This window comes from Gadus morhua, chromosome 10, assembly GCF_902167405.1.
Source record: "Gadus morhua chromosome 10, gadMor3.0, whole genome shotgun sequence".
Taxonomy (NCBI): Eukaryota; Metazoa; Chordata; class Actinopteri; order Gadiformes; family Gadidae; genus Gadus; species Gadus morhua.
The window spans coordinates 22,458,823-22,483,822 of record NC_044057.1 but is presented as its reverse complement, the minus strand read 5'-3'; the positions used below and the strand labels follow the sequence as shown (position 1 = coordinate 22,483,822).

General features: G+C 45.6%; 2 protein-coding genes across 6 annotated transcripts in view; one reads left to right on the top strand and one right to left on the bottom strand.

Annotated features, from left to right (window-relative positions):
- sh3tc2 (SH3 domain and tetratricopeptide repeats 2) overlaps positions 1-1,517 on the bottom strand; it is a 23,240-nt gene extending 21,723 nt beyond the window's left edge. For both annotated transcript variants that reach the window (XM_030368460.1, XM_030368459.1), the window contains exon 1: positions 1,215-1,517. Coding sequence is in view for 1 of the 2 variants with exons in the window: in XM_030368459.1 (XP_030224319.1) it covers positions 1,215-1,257 (43 nt within the window). In the remaining variant the exon portion in view is untranslated. The remainder of the gene's footprint in view (positions 1-1,214) is intronic.
- A 6,261-nt stretch (positions 1,518-7,778) lies between these two features.
- The window catches only part of ablim3 (actin binding LIM protein family, member 3), a 47,071-nt gene continuing 29,849 nt past the window's right edge, over positions 7,779-25,000 (top strand). For all 4 annotated transcript variants that reach the window (XM_030368867.1, XM_030368866.1, XM_030368865.1 and 1 more), the window contains exons 1-2: positions 7,779-8,438; positions 16,670-16,813. In XM_030368867.1, coding sequence (XP_030224727.1) covers positions 8,426-8,438; positions 16,670-16,813 — 157 coding nt within the window. In that variant the 5' untranslated portion in view covers positions 7,779-8,425. The remainder of the gene's footprint in view (positions 8,439-16,669; positions 16,814-25,000) is intronic.

Below are 25,000 nucleotides of genomic sequence, written 5' to 3'. Positions count from 1 at the left end.
TCAATGCCGTGCCTAAGATAACAACGGCCTTCAAATTCCTCCAGACAACGAATTAGAAACAAACAACTATTATTTCCCTGTCACGGGAAAACACTTAAAAACCTCAACAAATTTCTGTATCATTGTAAAAAAAAACGTGGTCATAAAAAAATGTGAATGGTCTTGAAAGTCTGGAGTTAAACCGCCCAGAAACCACCAAAAACAGGGACGTGCTATTGCTCCAAAAGACTCCCACAGCACAGCAGAGAAATGTCCAGACTCCAACTGTGGCACTCAGCAGTTTGTGACAGCGACTGCCTAGGAAACAAGGTTGATCATGGGAAACATACAATGTTTGTTCCACACAATCCTTGTTGTGATGATTGAATGAACCGGGACTAGCAGCACAGCTGCGTGATGGATGGTGTCTGTTTGTTTGTGTATGTGTGTGTGTATTTGTGTGTGTGTGTGTGTGTGTGTGTGTGTGTGTGTGTGTGTGTGTGTGTGTGTGTGTGTGTGTGTGTGTGTGTGCGTTTGTGTCTGGTGTGTGTGTGTGTGGGCGGGGGGGTGCTTATGACACGCGCTAAGGGGCATAAGAGCAGGAAGAAGATTGTAATATGAGACAGGGGTTGGGGGCTCTAAGTTTAGACTAACAACCCCACCACCACCACCATTGGCTCACATAGAAGCCTGTGGTGTGTGTGGGACAGACAGTGCTGCAGGGACATTTCCACTGGATTGCATTCAGACATACAGCGAAACTGCTTAGGAAGCATAGGAAACATACTGGCTTCCAATGTTTTTTCTGGAACGGTCTACCCCCGTACAACCTCAGAGCCTCGTCATGTGATATTATCATTTGACATAGAGAGACAGAAACACACAGTCTTCGTTCAGCCCAGTAAAGTACCACAATACTACAATGGAACAACAATAAGAGAAGAATAAACACCGAATGCCATGGCATCGTAACTTTAGAGCCAGTGCAGGTCAAACAATATCAGAGTATGCACATAATTACTTATATACATGTGACAGCATGACCCGTGGGGTTCCCTATGGTGATGAAACGTGTGGCCACAAAGTCACAGGGTTGTAAGGTTGACAACCAAAGACAGGTCTGTTGTTGAGAAAGAAGGTGATAGAGACAGAGAGACATTGAGAGGGACTATGGGGAACAAAGACAGAGAGAGAGGGACAGGGAGAGTCAAAGAAAAAGAAAAACTCACTCTTACCTCGCTTTTGCTGCCGACTCCCCCGTCCTTCTTCATTCCTCATGTGAGAGGCAGAGTGTGTGTGTTTAACCGTGTCTGTTTGTGTATGTATGTAGGTGTGTGAGTTACGGTTTAGTGGTTGAAGGGCGCCACACTATTGCTACTGTGGAGACCAACCACATTCTACTACATCCCTCAAGAGCTTGTCATAAAGCAATCATAATCATCTGAGGTGTGTTTGTGTGTGTGCACGAGTTCTGCGGGGCTGCGTGGGTGTGTGTGAGGGTGAGGGAGTCTGTCCCTGGTCGGCATGTCTGTGACTGAGGAAGTATACTGTGACTCCTCCCCTTGCTTCTTACAGGACTGGAACTCGAATGTCTATTACTGTCCCCCCCTTTCCAGTGTCTCTCTCACACACTCTCTCTCTTTCCCTCTATCTCTCTCTCCTGCTCTCTCCCTCTCTTTTTCTCTCTCTCTTCCCAAACATGCTCGATCCATTGCTCACTCAAATTCCTTTTTCAGATTTGAAAGGTAAATTGAGACAAATGGGACACAAGCAACAGAAGAAGGTTGATCAAAGAAATACTTGTCTTGGATCCATGTCCATGTTCCGTGAAAAGGGAAATCGTTCATTAAAAGACATCCATCTCTAATTAGCATCTGGAGAGTGGAACCATAGCAACCCAGGGTTGTTATTTCCTCATTCTTCAACACCAGTCCCACCAGTTTGGCTGGTCACTTCAGACAGGTCTTAATAAATCAAGACCAGCGACATTGCTAATACCTGTTCCAGTGTTAAGAACTTCTTAGGACAATGGGTCATAACTCACATTCACCCAATGCGCTGTTTAAGCATTGGGACCAAAGCGAAAACTTTAACTGAATCCATCCAGCTATTCATCTCTCTCTCTCTCTCTCTCTCTCTCTCTCTCTCTCTCTCTCTCTCTCTCTCTCTCTCTCTCTCTCTCTCTCTCTCTCTCTCTCTCTCTCTCTCTCTCTCTCTCTCTCTCTACCTATCTATCCTTCATTATTTTTCTCTATCTGTCTGTCTATCTTTCTCTATAGCTCTCTCTCTTTTATCAATATATCTATCTATCTCCCTATCTCTCTATATCTATATCTCTATCACTCTTTCTGTGTGTCTATCTGTCTGTCCTTCCTTTCGTCGGTCCCCTCTTGCTCTCTCTCTCTATCTGTTGATGGCATCGTCTGTTGATCTGTCCGTCTTTCGTGCTGTCAGTCTATCATTACATAACATACAACTCAACATGTGCACCACTACCTACAACTATCTTGAGCTTTACGTCAACCATCTGCCAATACTCGTGCTTATATGCTCTCCACTTCCAGGTAACCTTTGGATACCATTTGATCCCTCTTTCTGGGTCAGACGACGATCTCTGCCAAACCAGATAGTGATCCAAAGTGCTCCACTTTCTTGTGTTACTTCCCCTGCTGCTTGGTTAACCATAAACCCAGTAGCTGATTGTGTAGTATTCCATGCTCAACCCCGCACCACAACAAAGTCACCCTGACCATGCAATAACGGGCCTACACATGTGATTGCACGATTGGCAATGGAGGACTGTATTTATTACTTGTGTGCATGTGTGTGTGTGTCGGTGTGTGTTACTGTTTGTGCGTGTGTGTATGTATCTGTATGGGTTTGTGTGCATGTATAGGATCGGCATGTGATTAAGTTTGTGTGTGTGTGTGTGTGTGTGTGTGTGTGTGTGTGTGTGTGTGTGTGTGTGTGTGTGTGTGTGTGTGTGTGTGTGTGTGAGTGTGTGTGTGTGTGTGTGTGTGTGTGTGTGTGTGTGTGTGTGTGTGTGCTTAAGCATGTTGTGTGTGCTGCAAACAGATATGTTGCAGGACAATGCGTAGGGACTGTGAGGCTCAGAGTGGAAGAATGCGACAAAGTTGTGATCAGCTGTCATGATAACGGCGCAACGCCTTCTGTGACCGTCAGAGACAATAGACACACTCGCCTTTTTTAACAACAACAGGAACAGCGGATGACTACAAAACACTTGGGGGTTATTTAGTAGAAAGCGAAAAAGTCTATTTGTAACCGTATTGTCGATAGTTACATTCAACTCGTGACTCTAGGTCTGCCTCTCCCCCTCACCATCATGCGTTGTGACCAAGTTTAAAGACAATGGTTATCATTATGGTCTTTCGTGGGGCACTTAAAGGGTGGCAAGGAATGATGTCACTGCGTTCTGTCACCGTCCAACAAAAGCAGAGATCAGAGGATGTTTTTCTCCAGTGTGGTTCAGGGGGCACGCAGGCTAGATTGAGGGGGCCCCCATTGGCAAACGAGAACGCATTCTCAGTCCCCCCCCCCCCCCTCCTCCACCCGCTGTCCCCTCCCCCCACACCCTGGCCCAATAGGCCTTCAGTGTTCAGGAAGGACTGCTTCCTGTTTTTCTGCGCCGTCAGTCTGTCAGACAAAGCACAACGCCTGACTGAAGCATGTTCAGCATCCACGCACACACCAACCCGCCCTCACCCACACACACACACACGCGCACACACAAACACAACCTTCATAACACATTCACACACACACACGCCCAAACCCTCACACAACCACGATAATTGATTCCAGTCCTGGAATTCCAAAGGCATTTGTTTTTCCATATACCTTTATTGATTTTAAAACCGATGTGTTTAACAACATTACATGACGTAATATGATTTGAAGTACCCTTTCCGGTTAAGCTCTATTTTGTTAGCTACTCACACACATTTTCATCCAGTTTCCTGTCCATTTTTATTCTTCCCTATTAACTTTCCTCCATCCTGTCCCAGGGTAGGAAATGAACTTCTTTAAGAGGCCTTACTTGGCCCCCTTGTAATTTGTCTTAGGGCATTTTGGATAATTTCCAGGGCGATTTAATCAAATGTTGGAAAATGCCGTCTTTTTGTATACTGCCTGGCAATATTCAATGACTCCAATGTAAAACCCTTTATTGCAAATAGAGCGGAGAATTTCTTTGCTCAATTTTGTGGGCAATCATATATTATTAAGGTGCATGATGTCCCAAGGCCACGTTCAATTCAACTCCCCTATTGAGGAAAAAACCAGGGTGTGATGGAATATGCTACCTATGCTTGGTAAAAGGAGAATGTCCTGCTGTGCCCACTGTTATTCTATAATTGACCTCCATCATGGAGAGGTGGGCCACACTATGGAGCTAAATTGCTGGGAAATGGGCCATGCGGTGGAGCTCTGCATGGAGAGCTCACAATGGAGCATAATCCGGGAGAGGGTGGGGCTCAGTGTAGCGCTTCAACAAAATGCTGCTAGGGCCCACTCTGGAGCTCCATCGTGGAGAGGCAGAGCTCATTGTGGAGCTCCATCATGAAGCTGTAGGTCTCACTGTGGAGCCATTGTGGAGAGGTGGGGCTCACTCTAGAGCTCCTTCAAGAAGCTTTAGGGCTCACTGTGGAGCTCCATCGTGGAGAGGTGGGGCTCACTGCGGAGCTCCATCGTGGAGAGGTGGGGCTCACTGTGGAGCTCCATCGTGGAGAGGTGGGGCTCACTGTGGAGCTCCATCGTGGAGAGGTGGGGCTCACTGTGGAGCTCCATCGTGGAGAGGTGGGGCTCACTGTGGAGCTCCATCACGGGGAGGTGGGGCTCACTGTGGAGCTCCATCACGGGGAGGTGGGTTTGTGGTTCTGTCGTGGAGAGAAGGGGGGGGGGGCCTTGCAGTATGCAGGGAGACCACCACTTCACCCTCAGATATCCCTCTATTGTCCAGCTTCCTCAACTCATAACCAGGGTTTCCTCTTATGACGGTACCACATCCTTAAATCACATAAATACATAAAGCACAAGTATATATTCTTAAAAGGGACATATTATGAAATCAACACTTTTACTGGGATCTGGGGTGTTGTTTCGGGTCTCTGGTTCTCTCACACGCATACAAACTGTACATGATTTTTTGAGTGCGATATGCATTTCTGAAAGTACCCCGCCTACAGTTACCAAACGAGCGAGTCAGTTTCGGCGCTCCCTCCTACGCAAGCCCCCTGGAACAGTGCATACTTCCGCAAATCCCCCAGTGCTCAGCGGCCAAGCCTGGTATTGCAGCTGTTTAAGCGGGCTGTGGACGGGTTCCCTCGATTCAAGGGACCCAGAAGTAGATATCTCCGTTCACTCCAATACAAGTGGGGAACAGGAATGTGTCTCCGCAAAAAATGACTGGATATCAATAAAAGGCTCATAATTATCTTTATGCCATGTACTTAAAAAAATTTCGTTTTCTCTTTTCAAAACGCCACCTCAAGCGTTTTATTAGCCGTTCTTTGTTATTATTTTTTGCTGGAGAAGGAGGGGTGGGAAGCTGAAAGGAGTCGTAGTGAAACAAATGTTGTTTCGGCCCGGCATTCGAGAGGGCCTATAGTGCACGGCTCCATTAACTTCTCGTGTCTGAGGTTTTTCCTTTTACTTAACATGAATGACATTGATGGTTTTTAGGCACTGTGGTGAATTTTTATCTCTTAAAGTGTTTTAGTGATAAAGTGATTTTTAGACTGGTTCAGCTGCTGCTCGATGACTCATGTTCCTTTGCTTGCGATAGTTGCGATTCACCATTTATTGATCCATTTATTCAAAAGATCCAAAGACAAAGAACGGTTGCATTACGGAATCATCTTTATAATATTGTTAATAGCCTAATAAACATGGCAGTTGTGTTAGTATTTAATTTTTCATTTGCTTGTTTAGCTATGTATGACAGTTAACAATGTTGGTGTAGGCCTATTACAAATATTTATGTGGGTAGCCTACTCCAACCTCGTTGCTGATCGATATGTCACCATTTATTATTGATAGCATTTTTCGTAAATAGTTGGATGGAACCTGTTTCTTAAGCAATAACATTGAACTGTATTGTTTTCTAGGCCAACATACATTTACTATGTTGTTGGTTTTATATGTTATATGGAGCAATCTTTCATATTTATGAAATTAACTTATACTTCCATGGTCGGTAAACAATGCGACTGCGATCGCTCAGACCTCTCGCTTATGATTCTACAATGCTAGCAATGCTAAAAAACAAGAATATTTCTGCATCCGGTACGTCATGAAGTAGGGCGTGGCTAGGCTCCCATGATGCGGAAGCATATCTCTCCTTGATTTTGCCCTGTGCCGTGTTACAATACCCGTACTATCCGTACTTACTAGCCAAAATTTGAGTATGCAGTACGTTCCAATTCAGATCCGGCGAAAAGAAGTATACTTCAAGGACCCGGATGCCGTACTCAAAACGGGCTAATCGTGAAGTGTGGATCGAAGGACACTCCCCATACTCAACGGCAGCCATCTTAGCTACGTAGCGGAAGAGGCGGAGCCAGACTGAGCCAAAGTCTGCGCATTTTCCACATAGCCTGCATTAATAGAGTCATTTTGTAGTTTTTATAGCTTTTTATAGCTGCTAGGCGTAAAGAGTTCACCGTTCAAAGCGGGATGTTTATTGCGGGGGAGGAGCCACGGCGGCAGTCGTGATCGAAATTTCCGGTTAGTGCACCACGGAGTACTGTATCTGAAAAATTAACCTAGTAGATAGTGCGGATAGTATACTTCCTTTAAGTATGCTCATGGAAGTACGGGTATTGGAACACGGCCCTGGCCATTGAGCAGTTTACAATGGGCGCCATTTTGGAATTATAATATGTCCATGCGCCTACGTAGGCAAATTTGAATATTACCTCCCACCTCCCCACTCCCCTCCAATCAGAGCATAGCTAAGATTTCGTGGACCAGCGGACGAGCAGCTCCGGCGGGGGGAACTTGAAAAACACCAGAAACAGCGCATTCTGAAGGGACTGAAACAGAGGGGAATAGAGGAAGGCGAGATTTTATTTTTTCTATGTCAAGCAAACAGCTTAAAAAAAAACATGTTTTCCATAAACATATACTATGTTCACTTGTTGGGAAAATACCATAATATGTCTCCTTTAAATACAAATAACTTTCTTGATTTAATATCTTTGAGGAAAAACAATTGAAAGCAAATATTAACTGATATAGTATGCCATATACTCCTCAATAATTTATTCATTTACATAAAGAAAATAAATAAATAATTTAATGAATGCATGCATGCATCAATAAATACATACGTATATACAACAACATGAATTGTTATTGTCTTGTATTAATAATAATAATAAAAAATGAAATTTATTATTATATATATAATATGGTACTCTGAGACGCTTTACATATTGCCCTAATATGGTCGCTAGATGGCATCCCTTGTTGTTATCATCGAAAACATGCAGTCATTGGGACAGCGCTCAGCTCATGCATTTAGAAGTGAAGGAAAGTCCGAAGGTGGAGAGGAAATCACACACATTTACGATTATATGTAATTCATGAACATTTGAACATATTGCCTTGAAATGTGTTGTTTGTTTCCCAAACAAAAGCGCATAAAGCTTCACTGCAATCTCTAGATAATCCAATTAACTAATTTGCCTATGCATCAACTTTCCAGGAGAGGGCGACGTCATAACAGTTTTAGGCGTTGATGGAATTAAGGGGGGAAAAGAGCCCAACCCCAATTCAAGCCCATACGCCTTGACACTTGTGTTTATCCACGCTCAGAACAATCGTCCGCTCCGTTATTTTCTGTCTCGTTTCGCACCGACCCTCGCGCGCCCACCCTGGCAGTGACGTCGCCTATAAAGCCGGGATGGAAATCGGGAGTTTGATGAGAGCGCGCGAGCCCTTGCCGTCCGGCAGCAGCAGCAGCAGCAGCAGCAGGAGCAGGAGCGCACAGTGACAGCACACCGCTAGGGAGAGAAGAGCCAGTGGAGATCTAGAAAGAGCCAGTAGCTAACGTAGAAGGTGGAATGCGACTGAACAGCATTGTATGGTCGTTTGCTGTCAGTTTCCTCTGACTAACATTGTTGGCTCGAGCAGAACCGGTGGAAACTGTGGCTGGAAATTCAAGAATATCGGGAACATTCTCGTGTGTCCAGAACACTATTTACCACCTGGCTTTTATTATTCTTCTCCTCGTGTTGGCTGCTCGTGACAAAATTGTATTTGGAAGCCTTGACTCAGTCCGGAGCATCATCTACGTTTCAGCGGAATTTTAACAAGTCTATCCGTATAACGAAACAAAGTGTAAAGTGAAGCTTTTCCTTTGTGCTTTATGGGATTATTCCGAAGGAAGCGGCTTTGTTTTGGATAAGAACCGTTTGGCATCATGAGTTCCAGTGGTAAGTCCGTTGTGCGCGTGCTACCTTTAACAGCGCAAGCACACTAGTTAGTTTGGAATACAAAGACACATACCAACCATGCATTTTATGTAGGGCTTTGTAAAAAATCACAATAACAAAGTATCTACTCAATATTTGATGACCCTGTAGCCTATTTATAGTTGCATATGTAATAGTGTTAGCCTATAATTGAATAACTGATAGGGACTGATGCAGAACGGTTTTTAAGTTGTTGGCTGTGGTTTTAGAGGAATCTGAGAATTGTCTCAGGTTAGAGAAGATAACTAAGTGTATTTGGAGGTCAAGGCAGTGTTTACTGAACTCATTTCAAAAAGCATTTTGTGGAGTCTTTGTCCACCTACAATAGCTCTCAGCTGCTGTCCTTTTATGCTTCTACTTCTACTAATTTCTCTGCCCGCTTTCTCTCACACATCAATCAATCGAGTCAATTCTCGCCGACACCAGGTCCTAGGGTTGACCTACGACCTCTAGCGCCGGTAAAGGGCTCATCTGTTGCACTTTCTCAAAGGACCACTTCAAATAACCACGTCTATTTTTAGATTTCTTCAAGAAGTGTCTGTTCAACTGATTGTGGAGGCATCTCTTGCCTGACAATAGGGCTTCTGTCTGTACTCATGCGCTCAGAGAGCTGTGATTTAGCACATGGGGAGCAGAGCACAGCCCAAAGGGACAGCGCACATGCTCATCCCTGAACCAGCTGATTAAGTTGGATCCCAGCAGAGCCCCGAAGGGGGGCCTCTCTCCTTCTGAATGGACCCCAGATCAGCTGACTCTGACACTGATTCCTTGTCAGCTGAATCAGGCGGCTTTGCTGGTTAAGCGGGGGACCAGCTGTTTGTCGCGGTGTGTGTGTGTGCGTGTGTGTGTGTGTGTGTGTGCTAGAGAGTGTGTACGTGTATATGCGTGTGAGAGTTTGTGTGTGGTATATGTTTGTCTGTGTGTGGAGTGTGTGTAATTGTGTGTGTACTCTTTTTTGTGTGTGTTTGTGTGTTGTAAGAGGAGTTCATGTTCCTATGACTGTCCCCACTCTGACTGTATCTTCATTGCTCTATGTGTCTTTTGTCTTCTGCGCTGCGAGATGTGCCATCCCTCCGCATGTACTCAAAGGAACAGCATGGGTCATGAGATGGACAGCATGCCCCCCTCATGCAAGACAAGGCACAAGGCCACTTTGTATTCACTTCATGACCCTCAGCGCTTTCACACCATGCCCATGGAAACTGGCTCCAAACACAGTCAAACATTTCAGACAGGTTAGGGGTATTCACTGGGGTTTCTGTTGTCCACTAAATCGTACAGTTTGTTTGTTTTTTTGTTTCCTGCAAACCACGCCGCAGTATATATAACCTCAAGCCTGGCAGGGGAACTTTGTAGATTCCCTCTCATCTCTTCTCCTGAGGCTGACTCTCAGGCAAGTTCAGAAGATGTTTGCCACGCGCCTTCCAGCCTCCATGTGACACATGCATGCACACACACACACACACACACACACACACACACACACACACACACACACACACACACACACACACACACACACACACACACACACACACACACACACACACACTGGAGTTCACCTTTTCCTCTCTACAAGAGGAACTGCATCTTTCATCATGTGGCATGTCATTATGTGGGGTCAGGAGGTGAATGCATAATTCAGTACCCTTAGTCCTCCAGCGCCACGTCTTGGCTGCCTATGTTTTGCCTCTTCTTCTGGCCCTGCACTATTTGCTTCTCCCATGCCCTTGCTACGGAATCATTTTGAGAATGCCTTTGTGGAGCTCTGATGTCCTCTCAGCTGTCACAGTGTGAGCGTAGTTTTGTCACCAAAGAGTGTCGGTTATCTGGACGCAGGTATACAGTACACACACTCACACATGTGCATAAACAGATGCACATGGATGATATCAAACAATTGGTATGTCAGGAATATGATTGTGTGTGTGTGTGTGTGTGTGTGTGTGTGTGTGTGTGTGTGTGTGTGTGTGTGTGTGTGTGTGTGTGTGTGTGTGTGTGTGTGTGTGTGTTTGTTTTGTGTGTGTGTGTGTGAGTGTGAGACGTGGCAGACAGATGGTGGTGTGACATGTGTCAGTACATCAGCCACAGGCAAAAAAAACAAGTACATAAGTTAAAGAACATCTGTCAACTCTCCCCATCCTCCCATTTACCTTAACTCCTTCTCTTACCTTAGTCTACTTCTGCCTTTGTCATCACTCTATTCTTTCTCTTCTGCTCTCCCCTCTCGTCCCCTCTTCTCACCATCAGTCCCTCTCCGTTATTATCCTTGGCTTGCCTCTCCTAGCAACTCCTCTCCCCTCATCCCCTCTCCTTTCCTCTCAACTCCTTGCCTCTCCTGTCCTCTCTTAGCCTCTTCCCTCCTTTCCTCTCCTCTTTGTTCCTTGCCTTGCCTCTACTGTCCTCTCCTAGCCTCTCCTCTCCTTTCCTCTCCTCTGCGCTCCTTGCCTCGCCTCTCCTCTCTTGTCTGGTCTCCTCTCCTTGCACCACCTTGCCTCTCCTCACCGCTCCTCACCTCTCCTCTGCTCTCCTTTACTCTCCTCCCGATCTCTCTTCTGCTCTCCTCGCCACTCATCTCACATGTCACCTCACCTTTCAACTCCTGTCTATTTTCCTCTCTACTGCTCTTTTTCTCCACTTCTCTCCTCCTCATTTGTTATCTCATCTCCTTACCTTTCCTCTCCTCTCTACGCCAATCTACTCTCTTCCCTCTATCTATACTCTTCTTCCCTCCTATCCTCTCCTGAAGCATATATTCATAGCATGGACATGAATATGCTAGTTTAGACTGAGCTGTGGGCGGTTTTCCACTACATTCACTGTGATATCCCTCATCCACATACACACACACACACACACACACACACACACACACTAGATACAAATGGCATTTGATCTTTCTGGCGTACGTCTCTCGTTGTCACTGAGGGTAGTTAGAAGAGTGCTGTGTTTATAGTATAAATATAGGTCATAAATAAAATATTTGAACATCTGGCCAGGACAATTCTTTTTTTTACATGTCACATGACATACACTGAGACACGCATAGAATACACCCAGCCACACATACAGCCATATTAAAACACTGCAAGAACGAAAAGGCAGAGGTTATTCATGTGAGCACATTTCATAAAGTTTACTCACAGTTTCTGCTCTCCTCCAGCTTTGTTCTTCCTGTGTGTGTTTGTGTGTGTGTGTGTGTGTGTGTGTGTGTGCGCGTGTGCGTGTGCGTGCGTGCGTGCGTGCGTGCGTGCGTGCGTGCGTGCGTGCGTGCGTGCGTGCGTGCGTGCGTGCGTGCGTGTGTGTGTGTGTGTGTGTGTTTGTGTGGTTGTTTCTGGGGACTGATAAAACTTGTGTTGATCAATATACCGATCATTGTGCTCAGGGAATTGTGGGAACCTGCAGAGCCATTCATCACTGACAGTGCTGACAACCTATTAGTCTCTCCCTCTCTGGCCTTCTCTCTCTCACCCCCCATCTCTCTGTCTTTCTTTATCCCGGTGTAGCTCTCTGTCGCTCTCTCTCTGCCGCTCTATTTTTCGATGTCCTTTGCCCATGTTTTCTATTTCTCATTCCCCCTTTCTCCTACTCTCTCACCCTCCCTCTTCCTCTGCCTCTCTATTTAATTCTATCTCTTTCGGTCCTGCTCTCTCTTGCTTTTACTCTTTCTACCTCCCATTCTCTCTATCTTTCTTACAGCAGTAAAATTGAAAATATCAACAAAAAACATCTGGAGCTTAGGTATAAATATTGCATATTAGTATCAAAAATCTATGTTCCCTATAGCAGGTGCTGTTACGTTTTAAAGCTTGACGCTCTGAACCTGAATGGCAAACAATAACTCTTTGCCAGTGACAGGTTTGGTGTAAGCCATGAATCATTCGGATTCTTGGAACAAAGAAAGAATCTAAACTGGTGGCAGTTACGATCGCTGTCCGCCCTCCTAATCTGTGGAGCGGCAAAACTAGAGCCAATCGAATGATTATGCAAATATAATAGACATTTAATAGACCTTTAACCCATGCCACACATAGGGTGTGAGGGACATTTTACATTATACCTTGAGAAAAATGAGTGCGAATGACCATGGCTAAAGTCATGGCAATCATTCATGCGATAATAAATGAATGAAGAGCACCGACATTTGAGAAATGGCGATGCTCACTGGTTGCCTCCTCCGTCCTCCGCTTGTTCTCTGCGTGACCTTGGCTCTGGTGGGATCGCACATTCAGACCGTAGAGCAGAGTGTGGCCCCTCCCTTTCTCCGTAGACCGACAGAATACTATGTGGGTGTGTGATGTCACTGGACGCTCCTTCAGCCCTGTGATAAATGCCCCCCCCCCCCCCCCCCCCCCCAAGCTCCTGGCAGTGGGACCTAAAGTCAGAGGAGAGAGAGTTCTCTATCATTTCATTCCATACTATGGTTTCCCGCTCATAGAGAGATTGGGAGGGGCTGGGGGAGGGTGGGGCCTGTCACGACCCATCTTCTTACATCCCCACGTGAATAATCTCCCAGCATGCTCTCCTCATCTCTTCAGGGGCCCTCAGGTCAGGGAAAGGGTGTGTGCGTGTGCGTGTGCGTGTGCGTGTGTGTGTGTGTGTGTGTGTGTGTGTGTGTGTGTGTGTGTGTGCGCGTGGGCGTGGGCGTGGGCGTGGGCGTGGGCGTGGGCTTGGGCGTGTGCGTGTGCGTGCGTGCGTGCGTGTGTGTGTGCGTGCGTGCGCGTGCGTGTGCGTGTGCGTGTGTGTGTGTGTGTGTGTGTGTGTGTGCGTGCGTGTGCGTGTGTGTGTGTGTGTGGCGGGCCGGGGGAATAGCAGGAGCAGCCGCTCTACGCCTGAGGACATACTGTTAGCAACGCACAAACACACACACACACACACACTTTAGTGCCACGGGGAAGGGCCACCCACAGGTCTAGAGTCAGTGCTTAACACCTGTGGACCGGTCGGCTGACATTAGAACAGGGGGAGTCAACACCCTGACAGCAGGGGGGGATGGGGGGTGGGGCAGGATGCTAGTTTTAGGGGCTCGCTAATGGGCTCATACAGGGAAGAGCTTGGCGAGGTTTAGCGTGTTTTGAACACGCTGGCGCAATTAGGCGGTCGCGTATTGCCTTCAGCGTCGTGCCTCCGTGTCTGTTCTGTATTGAAGCTGTTTTTTTTTTTGTTTTTTTATCTACGATTTTTTTGTGTGTAGGCTTATACCCCAATTACCAGATTTTGATAAATCAAAACTCAGGATTGTAAAAAAAAATCTGCAAAGGCTGGGGCAGAGGGGGGTAGGGTTAAAGAAAGTGGAGGAACAAAGCTCCGTCGCGTCCTAGGACCACTACAGGACTGTTGCCTTCTAACGGGGTTTTTGTTTACACGCAAGATACACACACACGCTACACACATACCGCACACACAAATGCTAAACATGCCACGCATACACCACACACTACACAGTACACACACACAGCACACACGCCAAAGCCTGTGTTGTTACCCAGTGGCCACGTTAGTAAATGAGCAGATTACAGACCCTCATTAGAGGAAATCCTCCTGGGCTGCCCTGCTCCAAATACAAGGCATTCAAAATAATTGGCTTTGTTTCTTGCTGCTGTAGTAGCTGTGCATATATAACAAGGTCAGTGTGGTTAATATAGCATTGGACGACCAAGGGGATGTGTACCATGGGAAAGGTTTGTTAAGCGTTGTTTCCAGGCGGACCGTACCATTGTCTGGGTTGTGCTGTGTGTCTGCGTAGGTGTTGTCAGTGCACAAAGAGCTCTGCTGCTTCCCACCATTATTTTCGATTATCTTTCCTTCACACCTGATTGGTTCGTTGCTGCTCATTATTTACCTGCCCTCACAATTCAACACTGGGTCCCCTTCTTGTTGGCTTTTATACACATGGACACGCCACTCACACGTGCACGAACACACACACACACACACACACACACACACACACACACACACACACACACACACACACACACACACACACACACACACACACACACAAACACACACACACAAAGGCAAAGATCCACACATACACAAAGTTTTGTTATTTGTGTGTAAGGATGACGTGTGTGTGTGTGTGTGTGTGTGAATGTGTTTACGAGAGAGGTATGTTTGAGTTGTGTTTATGTTTGTGTGTGTTTGTGTGCATGACAGAGTGAGGTGTGTGTGTGTGTGTGTGTGTGTGTGTGTGTGTGTGTGTGTGTGTGTGTGTTTGTTTGTGGGTATAGCTGACAGTATATGAGTATATGTGTTTGTGCTGCTGCTGCTGGGTTATGGCGACCCAGTGGCGCTGCCAGTGCCAGCATTGTGTGCACAACAATGTGCTAATAGAAACCTGTGTGTGGGATGTTGGGAGTGTTGAAGCGAAGCAGGCGCACGCATCTCCCAGGGCCCACCAACGTGCACTGGCGAGGACAATAACAGCTGAAGTCATGTGCACATTCTCTCCTGTGCCCACGGTGGATGGACGCACTGGTGCCCGTGATGCACAATTGACGTTTTGTTTCAGTCCTCATGGGCAGAGTGCAGCTAGATCATTCGAAAAACATGTCAGTTGTCCCTGATCTCGCCCGGGGCATGGAGAAGCTTCTGGCAAACTACGGACTCCATCATGAGTCAGTGGTTTTCAAGCTGTGGGTCAGGAACAATAAATGATTGCTGCACTTGGGATGGCAACAATTAACCCCTTTGTTCTAAAAAAAATATCTAAAATGTATGTATTTGCCACACCCATATTATCCGTATGGAAAATGAGATTATGGAAAATTGAGGATTATCTCTCTTTCTGTCACGGTAATGATTGTGGCATAGCTTATTTTACTGCACAAAATATTGGATGGGGGCAAAAGCACCACCAAAGGTGGTTCCTGGCATGAAAGGTTAGATCAAGCTAAGCAGGCTGGCTGCCCTCTGGTTGAATCTCCTTCAGCGGTGGGGGGAGCACTCTTGTGGGACGATGGAGCTCAATATTAAGAGGATGTGAATACAGCTGCTTCCATTATATTGGAAGGATGGCACTAATCTTCTGTAGTAGTTAATGGCTGTTAAATCAATCTATGCAGTATTAAGCAGAGTATTAAGCTCGTTTATCGAATTTAATATTTTATTTCCTGAATTACAGTGAAAATCCTTTCAGATGGGAATCAAACACCTTAACGACGAGATTACCCTTACCCTCCTCTCTCCAAATCTCACAGAGGCTCCGATCCTCTTGTCTTGATGGAGTTTGCGATGTGAGCAATGATAATGTAACCGATATAACAGACTATATTTTGTATCGTCAAACGACTACTCCATGTGGTGCTCCTGAATCCCTGTTAGGCAGAGCGATATGTTTTCCCGACTGGCTGAGATCGCCTTTCACGCCCGCGGGACGAGTCTGACAAGTTAGCTAATGCGTACAGAGAGAGTACAGCAGACCCATCCTAACCTGACACAGCACTGTTGACTCGCATGAGTGGGCGCGCGAGTGCGAGTGAAAATAGAGAAAATAAAGTGAGCGGGCAAGCACACCAGAGGTTTATAGAGGTGTAAAGACTCACGCCTTGAGCGCCGCAGTTGACAGAGCTACAGGCATTTATCATATTACCTCAAATCCAGAGAGAATATATCGTTTAATACACTTTTTACCTGCAAAATGCCAGGGTGCGGCAGCACGCACAGTGGCTGGGATTTCAAATATACACATTGTGTGTAAACACAATATACACACATCCGATAATTTGTTGTTCGGTGCATGGTGTAAGTGACAGTTATGCGCACCCCTCTATGTCTCTATTGAGGGCGAAAGATATTCAGAGTAGTACTGAGGAGAGGAGCTGTGGAAGGTTAAAAGGGATCTAAGAATATTGTCACACGATGAGAATATGATTATGTTCATTACATGAGTTTCATCATGCTCAGGTGATACAATAATAATGAAACAATTTGACCAAGCGATAATGTGATCTGAATTGTATCTTCTCTTCAGAAGTGAGCCATCTTGTGTCTATGTAATTGGAAATGGTTAACGGACAATCTAACAACGTGGGAAATAAGTGCACAGGTTCTCCGTTGCTTACTCCATTACGTGGAACGTAAGATGCTCAATGTCGCTCGGACGCAAACATTTCTCAACGGTCACTCTTTGAACATAGTTTGCAATAATTACATGCACTTAATGACATGCTTTCTCTCCTCTGCAGGAACACATCAGCAAGGCACTGCAGCCGGGGGGCGCGGTGCCAGCTCTGGGTCAATCAGGTGCCAGCGGTGCCGGGAGGTGTGCAAGGGGGAGGTGGTGCGAGTTCAGGACACCCACTTCCACGTCAAGTGCTTCACCTGCACAGGTAAGGCAGGAGTACAAGGAATCGTTGGGAAGCATGAAAGGGGATGCACGGTGCTATCTTGGGGGATGGGTGGTTGTTGTGTAAAGGTGCCCCAGGGCTGGGGTGGTTCTGGGCTGAGCTGCCCAGTGTTTTTGTTCTGGGGGGAAAATAAAATGAATGGTAGCCAATGTCCTTCTGACGTCATTTTGCTCCAGTTTCACATGCTCTCTCTTTCTCTCACTTATTCTCTCTCCCTCACCATCTATCTCTTTGTTTCTCTATTCCTCTATGCTTGTTACACACGCACACGCACACACACACACACACACACACAAACACACACACTTGTGAATGTGCAAAAACACACTCACACGCTGGAACACACAATCATGGTCCCCTTACACACACACACGCACGCTAACAAACAGACGCACTCGCTCTCCCCTTACACAAGCACTCACTTAAAAACCCACTGGTTGAGGGAGCCAACAGAGTATTGTGCCAGTGTTGGGGGGATTGTAGAGGATCAGAGGAGCTGTGCAGGGGGTCTCTGAACCACCAGCTGAGAGGATTGTGTCTCTCTTGTACTCTGTGGTCTAATGAGTCCATCAGGGCCAGTAGAGGACTGCTACAGCTGAGACAACCTGCACAAACACACAAACATCGCTCTGGCAATAGGTGCAATCATTGTAATGCATACATTATAATAAATACAGGCTAATAAGTCTGTTATCAGGCAAAACGTAAATATGAACTTCTATCAAAGGTTGCAGTTATTAAATATATAATGAGTGCATGAGTGCAGTATAGAGCAGAGTAGAGGGAATCTATAATGCAGAGTGGCAGTTTTGTATACAACTGTTTAATTCCAATGAATGCAATTTTATTTCAGTCCTATGGATATTTACAGCACTGCAATCTCTGCAGGGAGAACTTCCTGCAATGCTTACCTGTCTTTGAAATGTATTGATATTTCTATTTCTGTTTTTACCATTTGAAAATGAACAAATGTGTTCTTGCTGCCAGTCAGTGCTGTTCAGTCAGTGCACAGCTGGTCCAAAATCCATGACATCATCCACAGCCTGCTCATCAGAGACGTATTACATGCTCTGTGAGCACACAACTGTAAGCACACACATGTTAAACATCGGTAAACAAACAATCAGACGCACATATGGAAAAAGGAGAGCAATGTACACACGTACACACACAGACACACACACATACATGCACGTACCCATGCACATACACTTGCACATACATGCACATACAAAGTGGTTGTGAGAGGTTGCTGTGGCAACGGTGTGAAGGGGCACATGCCCTGGTTGGTGGTTATTCTCAGCATCACTATAGTTCTGCTAGCCAATAGGAAGGCTATATTCTGTGTCACAGAGGAAAAAGAGGGAGAGAACATGAAAAGAGAGAGAGGAATAGAGAGAGAGGCAGAAGAGGAAGGGAGGCGGCTGTTTGTATACCCTTACATTAAATTATGTGTTTAATTTGGTCCATGTAGCAAGGCTAGGTCTGCTTCCCCTGTCCATTCAAATATTAGTTTTTTCAAATCCCCACATCATCAACATCATCATCATCAACATCATCATCATCATCATCATCATCATCATCATCATCATCATCATCATCATCATCATCATCATCATCATCATCATCATCATCATCTAATCCATCCCTTACAGAGACAAAAGAAAATGAAGGTCTCTAGATAGTGCCCTCTTATTCCTCACCCTTTTGATTTGCAAGGGCACTGCTCCCCCCTGACTCAAGCCATGAGACCAGCAACCTCCAGTATCTTGTTTCTGATGATGCCCTCTGATTACATTGGCACTTACATGTAGTATATTTCACATGCTGGAAGCAGACACACAAACGATTATCAGAGACCATGAGTTAAATCGTATGTGTTGCGCTATTGTTATTGTTGATTTACTATTTTAAGTGGTGAATCCTATCACGGGGATGTGTGGAAATAGTGGTAATGTCTGTTTGAGGAATTACAGTATTTTCTGTTCTGGGGATTTGGCCAGGGCTTACTGCTCACATCCAGTTTACTGACCTTGACAGCTAATATCGTTTCTGAATCCTTCCTCTTTCGCTGTGAGGTATTCTATCAGTATTCTTTGTTCTTGTTTGTTTGTTTGTTTGTTTGTTTCTTTCACTCTTTTCTTCAAATGTTCCAGTTTATTTACGTTTTACTTTGATAGGTCTGACTCTCTGAAAATGTTTGAGTCCAGTATTTAATACTAGTATCCATATGGCTGTAAGATATTGAAAAGCAAGACACAAATTTCACTTCCCGGCCAGCTGAAGCATCTACTGGCCCAAACATTTTTTTGGGACCCTGGTAACTGACAATAGTTCTACAATCAAAATAACTGATCGCATAACACACACACACACACACGCGCACGCACACGCACGCACACACACACTCACACAAGCTCACCCATATCCGATCATGCTCCTCTCATTTTGTCCCTATATTATCAACTCCAAGTAGCTTCCTATTGTAGACACGTTAGCCATTAGCATCACTCGTTTCCAATGCGTTGGCTTGAGGAATAACAGCATGCTAATCATTGGTCGTTAACCTCTAATTTAAGACCATTATACAGCAGCAGCAGTGGCCAATTACAGCCTGTGGAAATAAGGGAGAGCTCATGAAGTCAGCCCTGGTTGGAAACGACAGAGAACCCAGCAGCCATCATTGACAGATTTCCATATCAAGTGGCGGTGGCACTGTTCAGAGTCCCCTGATGTAGCAGCTACAGTGCATGGTAGCAGCTCGGCTAACATGTGGTATACGTATGATATGGGGTGTTGTATTACACCAGAGGGGCTGAATCAGGCATATCTGGCTCCTGACACACTGACCACATTTCTGCTCCCCGCCGCCATAGCCTAAATTGCCCCCTTTACACTCCAACAGTAATAGTATAGCAGTCGACCCACATATACAGAAACGTATCCCTGTCATTTATCAAACCACCGATCTGCTCGCTGGGCTTGTTAATTATTGAAGAGTGAAAGCAGATTTTTTCATTTGGAAAAAAAAAAACGACGCAAAGCAGAAATAGAAAGAAAAAATACGCTCTGCTTGCTTTAGTAAACTAATGGAGTCTGCTTTAGGGATGGAGTTGTGACCGGTTTTGACCAGAAAATTCAGTCTTTCGCTGCCGTTTCTGGCACTGATGACCTCCGTCTGCACGGCCATCAGCTCCCATCACTCTTGCAGTGAGTTGATGACCTCACCACTCCATTACACTTACACAAGTGAGAGATCAGGATAGAGTGAGAGAGAGAGAGAGAGAGAGAGAGAGAGAGAGAGAGAGAGAGAGAGAGAGAGAGAGAGAGAGAGAGAGAGAGAGAGAGAGAGAGAGAGAGAGAGAGAGAGAGAGAGAGAGAGAGAGAGAGAGAGAGAGAGAGAAGGAGAGAGAAAGAGAAGGAGAGAGAGAGAGAGAAAGAGAAGGAGAGAGAGAGAGAGAGAGAGAGAGAGAGAGAGAGAGAGAGAGAGAGAGAGAGAGAGAGAGAGAGAGAGAGAGCGGGAAAGAAAAATATAGAGAGATGTAGAGATAAAGAGTGAAAGAGAGAGAGAGAGAGAGAGAGCGGGAAAGAAAAATATAGAGAGATGTAGAGATAAAGAGTGAAAGAGAGAGAGAGAGAGAGAGAGATAGAGAGATATAGAGGCAGAGCGAGAGGGGATAGAGAGGGTGAGATGGAGAGCAAAGACAAACAAACGAAAAGGAGAGGGAAAGTGACCTATCTAGGATGGAGAGAGAGGGAGAGCGGAAGAAAGAGGAGAGATAAAGAGAGAGGGACAAAGAGGGAAAGGTACCACGGAAAAAAGGAACTGGGTGGCAGGGAGGATAAGGAAAGGGGGGGGGGGGTTCAATGAAGCCGGGCTTCCTGTAGCTATGGCAACCACTGCCACGCTCGTCCAATCACCACGCCAACAGCCCGGTTGCTAGGGAGACATTCCGGTGGAGGAAAGGGCTCCGGCGGGAGGCCTCATCAGCACCCGGATGTGTGGGTGGGGGGACCCCCCTCCCCCCACACACCCTGTTCGTCTGGATCCTGGATCCAGCATCCACATCCTGAGGGACTGGTACACGTGTGTGTGTGTGTGTGTGTGTGTGTGTGTGTGTGTGTGTGTGTGTGTGTGTGTGTGTGTGTGTGTGTGTGTGTGTGTGTGTGTGTGTGTGTGTGTGTGTGTGTCACAGTGTGTGTGTGTGCGTGTGTGTGTGTGTGCGTGCGTGTGCGTGCGTGCGTGCGTGCGTGCGTGCGTGCGTGCGTGTGTGTGTTCAGGAGTTTAAGAGTCATTAGCTCTGAGGTGATTACAAAAAAGATGTGTGTGGCACTGGCATATACACACACCCACCCGACCCCACACACACACACACACACGCACCTCGTATACACGCACACACAATGCCACAGGGAGCGGCTTTTCTGATTTGTATGAAATCAATCTGTTTATTTCAACAACTGCGCCATCCACATTCAACATCCAACTTATTTCAACGTGGGCTCAGGCAGATAGGCCTACATGCACCGGAAACAGATCGCTATTTATTTGACTGAACACAGCCTGCATGACGGTGAACTAGACACGTCTGTAACGTGTGGTTGTGTGTGTGTGCGTGTGTGTGTGTGTGTGTGTGCGTGTGCGTGTGCGTGTGCGTGTGTGTGTGTGTGTGCGTGTGCGTGTGCGTGTGCGTGTGTGTGTGTGGTTGCTGGGTACACCCAGCCTGTGTGGCCCTGAGTGGACCTTGGCATCTGGTGTCCTCAGCCGGCCAGAGGGGCCCTACAAGGCCACCATATGTCTCCACAGCAACCACCTACACACTGACTCACAGCTCCTACTTAAAGGGCCCCTTCCGTACCACCAGGTGTGATATTGATTGGCCATTAAAAGCAATTCCAAAACCCGACCATATAGTGAAATCCCGCAAGGGAGTGTCCACCAAGACTTCTGATGGATAGCTCAGCCTACCAGTTGGTGCCACCCACTGGGTAGGCTGGGAGGTCCATCTATCATCCATCTGATCAATAGACATCACACCTGCAGGAATAATAGAAGCTCTTTGAAGAGCCACATACAGATTAATTTGGTTGATTCATTCAGAATTGTGTGCCCATCGACCCTTAAAGGCACTGGCACTGTTTGTTCTGTTTACAATTTGCTCCATACTTTCCACACACACAAATATACTCTCTAATCTTATAGATACCTCATCAATGTTCCATGTATCTCGGTGCGTATCGAAATGGGTTTTTATCTGTATGAACTGCGTCTGAAGACCCAGCAACTGTTCTTTGGGCCGGTGGAGGAGCACTTTATTTTCTCTGACAGGTCCTCGCTGAGTGATGAAGTAGAAGGAGATCCATCCTACCTGCTTTTTTAGGCTCATGGAGCGTGAAAGTAACGAAAGACATATTCTGAGACAAATTGTATACAACCATGATATACCATTCTATCTGAAAAACGCAGATCCCGACTGGGAATATACACAGTATATCTTGGTTTTTAGTCTCTGTGTGTGTGTGTGAGTGTGTGCGTGTGTGTGTTTCCCGGCAACATGCACATAGCTTCTGAGCTAAGGCGATTGGCATTAGCAGCATTGTGTTGACAGCGGCATAGAAAGGATTACAAGGGACAGGCAGGTTCCTGCGCCCGGCTGTACAGAGACGGCTAATTTATCTAATTGCTCGTTATCATGAGCTAACAGCTATATAATAGGCAGTTTGGTGGGCGAGGAACATGTGACAGTGAAGGAATGGTTGATGTTAATCAGATTAATGTGTCAAATTTGACTAATTTTGTTCTATTTTCTTAGTGTTGCGAATCTAGAAAGTTCTCAATCCGAAAAAACAGAAACTTTATTGTTGTCACAATGTGATGCGTACACTTATAAAGTCTCCTGCTGTTTTTCGTTCTTCCGCACTGAAGAAAGTTCTTGATAATGATTACGTTTCGCTGGAAACCAAGCCACCTGCAAAGTAAAAACAAACTAAGACACATCCAATTATCCAATCCAATCCACTTTAATTACAAAGCCTGTGTCCGAATAATTTTCTTTGTTCCAGGAGAGAAGAAGATGAACAGAGGAGCGGAGGTAGCCAACAGTAAAAAGGGCGTGGCTTGAGATCAAGTCGGGGGCAGGGTGGATGATTCTACGGCGGGACAGCGAATGAAGAATATTATTTATGATTTATGGTTTATTTAATTTAAAGGGACAGTGTACATAGACAAACTGAGAACACTGATTTGCATCACCCGACCCTAGAAGGGCTTTTGTGAAAATAAAATGATTAATGTACAGCGAGATGCAATGAAACACAAGGAAAAGAAGAAAATAAGTACAACAAGTTACAATAAAACACATTATTAGTAACATGGCTACAGACAACTAGACATGAGTACATGGCCCGATTGTAAAGGACTCTATGGATTTAAATACTTACTGGTTGTCCTGGGTCCAGGTGGTTAAACCATAGGACTGATGTGAAAGCATCATTGAGTTGTAGTACAGCAAGGCACATTCAAATGTCAAGCAATTTCTTATCATCTTGAAACAGCTGAGGTTATCCTTAATCGTTTTTCAAATCTCTTTGAAAGACTTTGAAAATGTAACTGAAAATCTAAAATTATCCCTAAATACTTCACCTCTGTTACTTGTTCATGGGATCATCTTTAATTCTGTCAACAGTCAATAGATGAGAGCGGAAGGGGGGTGGGGGGGGGGGGGGGGGGGGGGGTGGGGAACTGGTATTTTAGGGACACAAGACCTGGCCGGCACTGAGCAGTGAATTTTAATTGCATCTGCTTGCTGAAGATAAATACCAAATCATTCAGCACCCCCCGTGGAGGGCTAATCAGTACATTTATAATGACCACAGCTGCACAGATGCCTGCCTCCATGCTAACCTCTAATCAGCAAAAAGAAACTCATGCAGCAAAGGAGGGACTGGAACGCCATCGTCCCACTGACTCCTAATTAGTCTCCAACCCTGGAAGTGATTCAAATAAAGATATAGATCCCACAATTAGCAGATATGATGCTTAGTCCAGTTCAGCAAACGTGAGTGGATGCATCCATCAGCAGGGTTCGAATCATGTGATCTGAAGTCCAATCAAATAAGCTGTCCTTGGTTCTTCTCGACTAAATATTCTAGAATAACCAAGCAACCAGTAATTACTGTTTGAATGAGTGAGTGTGGTGGCATCGAATGTGCGTTACATCATGTGAAACCCTCCAATAGGTGACATATTTACATTAAAGTTGGCGTTTAATGTAAATATGAATTTTGCCTTGCAGGAAAATTTTTCCAGCAAGAAGATGAAGTAAGCTACTTAGAAGTGAATGGACTGTTTATGCTCAGGGTTATAGAACAGGCTTGACCAGTCCTGCAGGAGTAGCATGGATTCATTCCCACACCATATGTTACCGGTTGTGTGTTGGTAATCTGTGCCAAGCCAAGTCATGTCTCTCACATGTACCCGCAGTCTGAGCGTCTGTGCCCGCCCAAACCCTTGCTGTGCGGGTGACTGCAGTGCTAAAGGGTGGAGCACCTGAGAACGGATTCATGGTTAGCTTACCAAGGAAAACGTTGATGTTGTTTGTTGTGCTAACAATACAGCAGGATTTATTTTCAATAAATATTTCAGGAGATGTTTTTTCGATATTGCACAAGTGTACTCTAACCCTAACCCTAACCCTGAGACTAACATCTCAGGGTTAGGGTTTGTAATACAAACTTAAAATGGCATAGTTGTGGTTGTTAATTTAGTATATCACACTTTAAGTTTTAATTGATCTACATATTCTTGTGTGAAACTTCTGGGTTGCGATGTGTACTGGTAGGACTTTAAGGGTTGGCATCAATGAATTCACTTGTTGAGTTTCTCAGAATTACAGAAAACAGTTTTCAGCATCTTCCCCGACCCACGGGATTCATCCAATGTTGTTCATCCCATCTTATTCATCCCGTGTTATTCAAGAGCACACATTCAACTCACCTCTGGCATTATTTCAGAGGAAGAGAGAATTAAACTAACTAAGTAACACCAGAAGCTGCTCACCAGCGAGATTTGGGGGCTCTGCTGTCTCTAGGGCAACTGGGGAAGGTTTAAATCGCCTGGCAACCGGGAAAAGGGGGCCGTCCTTCAAAATGGAGTCAGCCAATCATCTG